The sequence below is a fragment of the Tenrec ecaudatus genome, chromosome 10 (genome assembly GCF_050624435.1).
Source record: "Tenrec ecaudatus isolate mTenEca1 chromosome 10, mTenEca1.hap1, whole genome shotgun sequence".
NCBI classification, from domain to species: domain Eukaryota; kingdom Metazoa; phylum Chordata; class Mammalia; order Afrosoricida; family Tenrecidae; genus Tenrec; species Tenrec ecaudatus.
In genome coordinates this window covers 108,312,849-108,323,706 of record NC_134539.1, presented here as the reverse complement: position 1 = coordinate 108,323,706, position 10,858 = coordinate 108,312,849, and the positions used below count along the sequence as shown (strand labels likewise).

Here is a 10,858-nt window from a genome sequence, read left to right as displayed (position 1 = left end):
AAGTCAGTCCTGGTGAGTGGAAGTCCCTGTTGCTGTGCCCATGCATAACCTCCATCCCTGCCACCATGTCCTCCTTGTTCATGTGCCCATTGGGAAATGACAGGAGTGGCAGAGGACAGAGGAGGACCAGTATCCACAGCACATATCATCTTATCCATTTGATTGTTAAAGTCCTCCTCTTCAGAGGTAACCCTTTGGTGAGTGTTCACATGAGACACAATTACCTTTACTTTCTTCGACCACTCAGAGAGGTCTATCCACATACCTCTTCCCCACACCTCCTTGTCATAAATCTTCCAATCATGGTCCTTCCAATTCCCTGACCATCTAGCCAAGCCATTAGCCACAGCCCATGAATCAGTACACAGTCTCATATCTAGCCATTTTTCCTTGCAGCCAAACTGAACAGCCAGGTGCACTGCTCGAAGTTCTGCCCGTTGGGAGTATTTCTCTTCACCACTGTCCTTTATGGAGATCCCAGAAAGGGGCTATAGTGCTGCTGCTGTCCATTTACGAGTGGCACCTCCATATCGTGCAGAGCCATCCGTAAACCAAGCATGACTTTCTTGGTCTTCAGTTAAAGTATGCTAAGGAATTCCCCAGGAGGCCATAGGTGCAGACTGGAAGAAAGACGGTAATGTGACAGGAGTGGAGACTGTTGGCATTTGGACCCTTTTTTCATGTAGCTCACTTGTCCCTTCAGGTTCTGCTTTGGCCCGATCTCATATATATCACTTCCATTTAACAATGGAGTGTTGCGGCGCACGTCCAACTTTATGGCTCTGTGGGTCAGACAATACCCAGTTCATGATGGGTAGTTCAGGCCTCATGGTGACTTGATGGCCCATAGTGAGGTGTTCAGTCGCCACCAAGGTCCAGTAACAGGCCAACAGCTGTTTTTCAAAGGGGGGGTAGTTGTCTGCAGAGGATGGCAGGACTTTACTCCAAAATCCCAACGGACTACACTGCATATGGGCCCAGTAGCAAAGCAGCTTGCACAGCAGCCTGAACCTGTTGAAGAGCCTTTTCTTGTTCTGGGTCCCACTCAAAATTGGAGACTTTTCATGTCACTTGATAAATAGGTTGAAGTAGAACACCCCAGTGAGGGATATGTTACCTCCAAAATCCAAAGAGGCCCACTAGGCAGTGTGACTCGTGTTTAGTTGTTGGGGGAGCTAGATCCAATAGCTCATTCTTCATTTTAGTAGGAATGTCTCGACATGCCCCACACCACTGGACTCCTAAAATTTTTACTGAGGTGGAGGGTGCTTGAATCTTCGTTGGGTTAATTTCCCAACATCTTGTACACAGATGTTGTACCAATGAATCTAGAGCCTTTGATACATCCTCCTTAGTGGGTCCAATTGGCTTAATGTCGTCAATGTAGTGGACTAGTGTGATATTTTGTGGAATAGACTGTTGATCAAGGTCCCTTTGGACTAAATTAAGGCACAGGGTGGAAGAGTTGATGTACCCCTGGGAGAGAGTTGTGAAAGTGTATTGTTGCCCCTGCCAGCTGAAGGCAAATTGCTTGTAGTGGCCCTTCAAGACTCGTATTGAGAAAAAGGCATTGGTCAGATCAATAGCTGCATACCAAGTACCAGGAGAAGTATTAATTTGTTTAAGCAATGAAATCACATCTAGAACGGCAGCTGCAATGGGAGTCACCACCTGGTTAAGTTTATGATAATCCACTGTCATTCTCCAGGATCCATCTGTCTTCTTTACAGGCCAAATAGGTGAGTTAAGTGGGGATGTAGTCACCACCCATACAACTTTCAAGTCTTTGATGGTGGCACTGATCACTGCAATCTCTCCAGGAATGCGGTACTGCTTTTGGTTTACTATTTTCCTAGGCAATAGCAGTTCTAATGGTGTCCAATTGGCCTTTCCTACCATGATAGCCCTTATTCCACATTTCAGGGATACAATATGGGGGTTCTGCCAGTTACTAAGTATATCTATTCCAATGATGCATTCTGGAACTGGGGAATTAACCACGGAATGGATCCAGGGGCCCACTGGACCCACAGTGAGGCGTACCTGAGCTAAAACTCCATTGATAACTTGACCTCCATAAGCCCCCTCTCTGACTGGTGGGACTCCAAAACACTTTGGGTCTGCTGGAATTAGTGTCTGTTCCGAGCCAGTGTCCAGTAATCCCCCACAACTTTGATGATTTCCTTTCCCCCAAAAAAGTCACTCTTGTGAAAGGCCACAGGTCCCTTTGGGGAAGGCTAGAAGAAAGATTAACAGTATAGACCTCTGGTGATATGGCAGGGTCCTCCTTCAAAGAGACCCAGCCTCTCCCTCATTCAAGGTGTTGTGGGTCTGTAAACTGCCTCAGGTCTGGGAATTGAGCGATCATGACTGTCCATTCTGCTGTTCACCTGATCTACCATTTCTCCACCTGTATAGATCATGTAAATATTTAGTAGGTTTCTCATGTATTTCACTCCTAGGGAAAACGTGGCTAAGTAGCCAATGCCATAACCCACATGAGACAGGTTGCTTTGATTACTATGGAAACCTTGCTGTCTATTATAACCACGCCCACCCTGTCTCTGTTGATTCAGTGCTGACACCTGCCCTCTACCATCACAGGGCCCAATCAGCCCCATTGTGAGCAAATGTCGGAGTTCACTTAGGGCAGTGCCCACTGTTAATCCTGGTGCACATAAAATAGCAATTACAGGAGTCTTAAGAGATGCTGGGGCCCACTTCACAAACTTGCTCCTTATGATTGTGGTGAAGGTTATGTCCTCAGGACATCCCCTTTTGGGGGTTATGGTAATATCCTGATAGATCCATTCCAACATACAAATTTCCCCAACTTTTGATGCCTTCCTCTACAGTGTACCAAGGTACGCCAGGCACCTCAAGTTGGTCTAATCTAGACCATCCAGCAGGCCATGCTTCAGCAAACCAACCAAATAAGGAATTAGATCCTCTCTTAGCCTCTCTTGCACAGACATTGAAAGAATAATCTGTGCTTAGGGGTCCCATTTCCAGAAATTCAGACTGGTCTAATATTACATTTCTTGTAACAGTATCCCACACCCTTAGCAACCATTCCCAGGGATATTCCCTAGGCTTCTGAGTGTACATATTCAAAAGCTCGAGCCGATCTTTGTGAGAATAACATACTTCTTCTTAGGTAATCATCTCAACATCACCTTTAGGAGATTTCTGAGACTTAATTTTAGTCACAGATCTAGCAGAAATAATGGGTGGTGAGGGTGTTTCCTGGGTGCTCTCAGCAATATCTTGTAAGCCATCTCCCTCAGGCAATACTACCAATGCAGCCCCACCTGGCATTTCAGCTTGAACAGTTCCGTTAATCTGATCAGGTGTCGGTTGTTCTATTGAAAGTGGATTAATACCTTCAGCTGGGAGGGGTGGATCTATTGACTGGGGTGGGTCGATTGTTTCTAGAGTCTCAATATCCTCCTCTTCTGGATCATCAACCCTTATGTTCCCATTCTATTTTTCAGGGTCCCAACTTTTTCCTATCAAGGCCCTCACTTTGGTATCAGACACTGCTCTAGATCTCAATTAAGTTGATGTTGTAATTCAGCCACTCACATAATGAGACTCTGGACCTGGGTCTCAGTTATGTCAACTCTATTACTAGAAGGGAGAAGGCTCTCCTTTATAGCACAGGCTTTTAAGTCTATAAGTCAGCACCTGAGGTGCACTCTGAGGCCCTCAGACCATCCCTCTCCTTATTCATATTTTCCATTGTAAGGAGGACCAGCCAACCAGCTTCCCTATACTTTCCATCCTGACCAAACTCCTGGAAAATATCAAACATACGATCACCCAGAGTCTCTCCTTTAACTAGCACCTCATCTACCGGTGGTGCTACTGTAGATATTAGCTTTGCTATTTCACAACATGGACTAGTAAGAGTGGCAGATTTATCCATGCCTTTAGGTGTAGAAATAGCATTATTAGTGCTGTTAAGACTAATCAGGCTGGAGAGCCAATTTAAGAAGCCCATATTTATGATTTTATTTCTCTAGAAGCACTCCTGGTACCAAATGTGTTAGGGTTCTCTAGAGAAACAAAAGCAGGATACTAATAATTTTATATATATATTTATATAGATAGATAACATAAGAAATAAACAGTTAATTAATATATAAAGCAGTACAAATGGCTCAGTGCAACTCACTTCCTTGAGGCAGCTAGTACACTGGCAGTCCTTTAAGTTTTGAGGGCTGCTGGGTAGTCCTCTGTGGAGCAATTCAGGCTATCTGGCCACAGGCAGAAAACAGCAAGCAGGTCACCAACAATCAGCCAGATGATAGGGTTTGACAGTCTCCAGCTCAAGAGATGTAACTTTCAGTAGTGTGGCAAAGCAAGACTTAAAGGAACCTCAAGTTACAGTGACACAGTCCACAGGTTAGGTGTCCCACAGGTAGTGTCACAGAATGAGCAAGGCAGCTTGTTCTGGTCCGATGATCCAAAGAGCAAGAGTGAGAGAGGCTAGGCTCACCGAGTCATTTATCTCTCAGCTCGTCAACTATTCTCACATTGGTCATGTTGGCACAACAAACCTACCTATCACACTAGTTGAAAAAAATAAATATGTCCAAATGATTCCATTCTGATTTTGTGTCAACTTGACTGGGTCAAGAGACTCAGAGGGTTAGCAGTATTTCCCCATGATGTGATCTAACCAATGGAATCAGCTCCATAGAATCTGCTTAGAACAGTCAATCCGTATAAGATTAGGGTTGGATGCAACACCCTTATGCAGATCACAGCCCTGATCCCAACAATTGAAATGGAACTTTCTTGGGAGGGTGGCCTGTTTTCAATATAAGTGAACACTGTGGGAAAGCCTGCTTGATTTTCACTGGAGTTGGATCCTGCTGGAGGGTGAGCCATATGCACAATCCAGACCCAGCAAAAAACCAAACAAGCTTTCCCACAATGTCCACTTACATAGAAAACAAACACCACGTGTCCGTCAATATGTTGTACTGTGGTGGCTTGTGTGTTGCTGTGATGCTGGAAGCTATGTCACTGGTATTTTAAATGCCAGCATGGTCACCCAAAGTGAACAGGTTTCAGCAGAGCTTCCAGACTAAGTGAAGACAATGAAGAAGGACTCAGCTCCCACTTCAGAAGAAGAAGCTGCTAAAAACCTTATGCATAACTTTTTAGTATTTTCAAACACTGAAAACTTAAATAAAGAAGCAGAACATTGTCATAAATAGTGATAGCAGACGAGCCTTAAAAGCTGATGCTGTGCATTCTGTCATGCTCACCTTCCTGACACGATTGCTGAAGACAAAGCAGGTGCATAAGCAAATGTGGTGAAGAAAGCTGATGGTGCCCAGCTATCAAAAGAGATAGTGTCTGGGGTCTTAAAGGCTTGAAGGTGAACAAGCGGCCATCTAGCTCAGAAGCAAAAAAGCCCACATGGAAGAAGCACACCGGCCAGTGCGATCACAAGGTGCCAAGGGACCAGGTATAAGGCATCATGCAAAAAAAACAACAACAACGATATAAGTGTGTGTATGTATGTGTATATATGTGTATATGTATATATATACCATATTAAATGAAGGGGGAAGTGCAGAGTGGAGACCCAAGGCCCAAGTGTCGGCCAATGGAGATGCTCTCATAGAGGCGTTTTAGGAGAGGAGATGGGTTAATTAGGATGCGAGGTAGTACCGATGAAGAACACAGCTTTCCCCAAGATCCTGGATGCTTCCTCCCCCCAACTACCATGATCCGAATTCTACCTTGCAGGCCTGGATAGGACAGAGGCTGTACACTGGTACATAGGAGGGCTGGAGGTACAGGGAATCCAGGGTGGATGATACCTTCAGGACCAAGGGTGCGAGGGACGATGCTGGGAGAGTGGAGGGTGAGTGGGTTGGAAAGGGGGAACTGATTACAAGGATCCACATGTGACCTCCTCCCTGGGAGAGGGACAGCAGAGAAGGGGGGAAGGGAGACTCCGGATAGGGCAAGATATGACAAAATAACGAGGTATAAATTACCAAGGGCACATGAGGGTGGGGGGAAAGGGGAGGGAGGGGAAAAAAAAGAGGACCTGATGCAAGGGGCTTAAGTGGAGAGCAAATGCCTTGAGAATGATTGGGGCAGGGAATGTATGGATGTGCTTTATACAATTGATGTATGTATATGTATGGATGGTGATAAGAGTTGTATGAGTCCCTAATAAAATGTAAAAAAAGAAAAGAGGAGAAAAAAATGATTAGGGCAAAGACTGTACAGATGTGCTTTATACAATTGATGTATGTATATGTATGAACTGTGATAAGAATTGTATGAGCCCCTAATAAATTGTTAAAATTAAAAAAAAAGAGCATCTGGAGTCTTAAAGGCTTGAAGATAAACAAGCAGCCATCTAGCTGAGAAGCAAGAAAGCCCACATGGAAGAAACATACCAGCTTGTGTGATCATGAAGTATCGATGAGGTCAGGTATAAGGCATCTAAGACCCAGAATAAAATCCTACTCAAGGTGCGTGGCAGGGTGAGGGGCATGGAGTGGAGACCCAATGCCCATCTGTAGACAATTGGACATCCCCTCACAGACAGGTCACAGGGAAGAGATGAGCCAGTCAGGGTGCAGTATAGCACTGATGAAACACACAACTTTCCTCCATTTCTTTGGTGCTTCCTTCACCCCACTATCATGACCTCAATTCTACCGTACAAATCGGATTAGACCAGAACATGCACACTGCTACAGATAAGAGCCAGCAACACAGGGAATCCAGGATAGATAAACCCCTCAGGGCCAAGAAAGAGAGTAAAGATACAAGGAGGATTAGGGAGGGTGAGGGAGAAAGGGGGAATCCATCACAAGGATCAATCTAGAACCCCCTCCCAGGGGGATGAATAATGGAAAGGTGGGTGAGGGGCAACGGAGGACTTTGTAAGATATGGAAAAATAATGTATAACTTATCAAGTGTTAGTGAGGGAAGGCGGGAGGGAGAGGGAGAGGGAAAAGGGAACTGATATCAGGGGCTCAAGTCGGAAGAGAATGCTTTGAAAATGATGATGGCGGCATATGTGCAAATGTGCTTGACACACTGGAGGAATGAATGGATTGTGATAAAAAATGTAAAAGCCCCCAATAAAATTATTTTAAAACAAAACTGTTGTTGTTTTCCAGCTACTAGCTTTCTTCTCCATATCTGGAGAAAATAATATTTAAGGCACCTGAAAATTAACTAACTCTCATGTTAAAAATAAAACAAAACACTATTGTTCCATTAACAAAATTTTTTCAATTGAGTTGGGGTAAGGGAGTGGGGTATAGAAAAATCCCATTAGGGTCTGGCAGTCAGGGGGGAAAGAGATTCTAAGATAAAATAAGAAAATTTGAGCAAGAGTATGTACGTATGAGATATTTTTATTCAACAATAAAAAGGCTGGTCAATAAGAAGAAGGCTAGGGTGTGAGATGCTTGGATTCTAATCAATATTTTGACCTATGAGTAGCATGGAACACTATTGAAAATAATACCACAAGCAAAGCAGGATTTGGTTTTAAAAATTAACTTCGGTGACAAATCAATGGTGTAACTGAAAGCATGAAGATCACTTACAACAGTAGTCTTCCCCCCACCCCCACCCCTAACTCAACAATTTGTGCACACTGCTTCCTTACATCGTTTGCAATCCCCTCAGTGGAGCACCCTCTTCCCACTTTCTCCTTGAGTTCCTTGTTTCCATTTCAGCTTCTTTCCTGCCCTTCTTGTGCCCTTAGCTTTGTTTGGGGGGAAATGCTTGCCTTTTGTCTCATGTGGTTGACTGCACTGAGGAGTCTATTTCTCCGTGATGTTTTCAAAGAATGCATTGGCCTGTTGTTGGACTGGAAGTTGATTCCCAGAAGTGGTTTCAGTTCCAGACTTGAAGGGTGTCAGAGGGCCATAGTATCAGAGACTCCATCCATCGCTTTCAACCCAGTAAGTACGGTCTTTCTATGATGTTAAATATTGGTCTGCATTTTCCTCCTAGTCTGTCCAGGTCCTGCCATTGTCGTTTCAATCAAAGCTGTCCCTAGTCATTGCCAGGGCTAGACCTTCTGGTTTCAGACTAGTGAAGGCTATGGTTTTTATGGTCTACCTGTCCTTTGGACTAATTGTTTTATTGAGTCAGAGCATCTTCACTTTCCATTGCTTGACTCAGGACAGACCCATAGTTGCATCATAGATGGCCATTCCCATGCCTTGATGACACCAGTCTCAACTCTCCAAAGCACACTGGAGAGCATTGTTTTTGTGGATGACGCTATGCCAACTGACGCAGACGTCTTGAGAAATGGTAGTCTCAAGTCCTCAGGCCTGGTGACTCATTCCCTCCGAGTGTTTGGTTATAGCTAAGAAGTTTCCATAGTTGTTCCCTGTGTGCTGTGTTATACCCTTGGGTGTATTTGTAGCACATACATATGCATTTATAGAAATATCCTCTGCCAACCTATATGTACTCATGAGCATAATCCTCTTCACCTCTGCACATTTGCTCAGTTGTATGCCTCTCCATGTATCTACTCACAGATTATTGTTATTACTATACTCACAGGGCTGCATACCTACTCGTATTTAACATGGTCATCCTTGACTCCTGTGCACCTCACCGTGTCTTTCTTCCTTGGCTTTGGTCAGGTTGTGCTGCCCTCTTTTCTATTGTAACTTGTCTTTGTCTTTGCCTTTGTCTTCACCAAGTTAGGAGACATCTACTTTTCAGATAGTGATTTACCTTTTCCCCTCTCATCCCTAGCAAGCATCAAGGAGAATTTCTCTCCATCTTTAAGCCTGGTCTTAAAGTTTTATATTAGCTGTCTCATACAATATTGGCCCTTGGCTGATTAATATGTTTCACTCAGCATACTGCCCTATAGACTCATCTGTGCTGTGAGGAAGAGAATTCTTTGTTATTCTTCAATGTGATCCATTGCACGTATGTATCATAGGTTATTTATCTAATACTGTGCTGAGGAACACTTCATGTTTTTCTCTTTTTTTGCTATCATGAATAATGCTTTGATAAACATTGGTATGCATATATTTATTCATGTCTTAGCTTTCATTTCTCTAGAATTTATTTTGAGTAACTTTTTAAGGAAGAACCATGCCACAAAACAGTAATCTTAAATGACACGTTTCAAGCGCAAACACAAAGAGGAAGGTACAGCCAGCAGGTCAGCAAGATCCCCACACCAACCTTAGTTAAATAACACAGCTCGACTTCATCTCTTTGATACATAGGAAATTTTGTAGTATTTTAATACAACAGACATTTCCATGAAGGTACTAAAAATAAGTCTGCAATAGTGTCCTAATTTTGATATCAATAACACTAGTCAATCAAATAATGTAAAAACCCAAGTCATGAAAAGGAGAGAGTTTTTCTTTTACAAAAGACTCTTCCCAGGGCTCCCTTCATGTCTCTGTTCCTCAGGCTGTAGATGAAAGGGTTCAGCATGGGAGTCACCACAGTGTACATCAAAGCCATGACAGTGTCTTTAATAGTAGAATTATCTGCTGATGGGCATAAGTAGAGACCAATGATTGTCCCATAGAACAGGGACACCACGGAGAGGTGAGAGCCACAGGTGGAGAAAGCCTTGCGGATGCCCCTGGCAGAAGGGACCTTCAGGATGGAGGAGACGATCCGAGCATAGGACATGATGATGAGTAAGAATGGGGTGACAATACCGAGTCCTCCCATGATAAATATCACCAGCTCATTCACCTGAGTGTCAGAGCAGGCCAGCTTGAGCAGAGCAGACATATCACAGAAAAAGTGGGGAATCACATTGTCTGCACAGAAAGACAACCTGGCCATGAGCAGAGTGTGCAGCATGGCATGGAATGTGGTCAGCACCCAGGACAGTGCCAACAGGGAGAGACAGAGCTGGGGGCTCATGATGGTGGTGTAGTGCAGGGGAAAGCAAATGGCCACGTAGCGGTCATAGGCCATGGCCACAAGAAGGAAGCTTTCCAGGTCACCAAAAAACAGGAAGAAGTACATCTGAGTCAGGCATCCCCCATAGGGGATGGATGGCATTTGGCTCTGCATGTTCTGCAGCATTTTGGGAATGGTCACAGAGGAGAAGCAAAGGTCAGAGAAGGACAAGTTACAGAGAAACAAATACATGGGTGTGTGGAGGTGGGAGTCCAGGCGAATGAGGATGATGATAATGAGGTTTCCCAGGACAGTGGTGAGATACATGACCAGGAACAGGGTGTAGAACAGGTTCTGCTGCGCCGGTTCAATGGGCAGGCCCAAAAGGAGGAACTCTGAAACAATGGTTTGATTCTCCCCTGACATGCTGTGTCACTAATATCTTAAGGAAGAAATAACAATATTCATATTGTCTATTCGATGTAATAATACTTGATTTTTCTCTCACTAGAACAAAGATAATATCTATACTCTGCATCTCTATAATAAAAATATATGACATTTAACATATAACACTATTTCCTCCTCCCAAAATAGTTCTCCCCTCTTCGCTTCTGAGACACACAGTGTTTTTGTTTGCTTGTTCTTGGCCATTCATTCATTCTCAATGACTGGAATTGACCTCTGCTTGAAGAGTACCTTAGCTATTGATGTTCTCACGGTTATTTACTAAACACAGTTCTCTTTTACATACACTCCATGAATATTTTATCTACTCCAATGGCATCCATCACCATCTAGTCCTCAGAACCATAAACCTGGTTCCTTAAGGATCATCTTCCCTTGGTTACAGATCCCAAACGCAACGCAGAATCCCAACCTATCCTTCTCCCAACCTGCATTTCCTCCAGTTTCCCCTATCTCAGGAAAAAGTGTCTGGGTAATCAAGTCAGAAAT

General features: G+C 43.9%; 1 protein-coding gene across 1 annotated transcript; it reads right to left on the bottom strand.

The window, feature by feature from the left end:
* Positions 1-9,382: 9,382 nt before the first annotated feature.
* On the bottom strand, positions 9,383-10,327 carry LOC142458162 (olfactory receptor 1E2-like). Its single transcript, XM_075559214.1, has one exon. The coding sequence runs from the start codon at positions 10,325-10,327 to the stop codon at positions 9,383-9,385; it is 945 nt and encodes a 314-aa protein (XP_075415329.1).
* Between the last annotated feature and the right edge of the window lie 531 nt (positions 10,328-10,858).

Excerpts from the sequence above, each read along its gene's own strand:
- LOC142458162 (XM_075559214.1), bottom strand. The coding sequence starts at position 10,327 with ATGTCAGGGGAGAATCAAACCATTGTTTCAGAGTTCCTCCTTTTGGGC.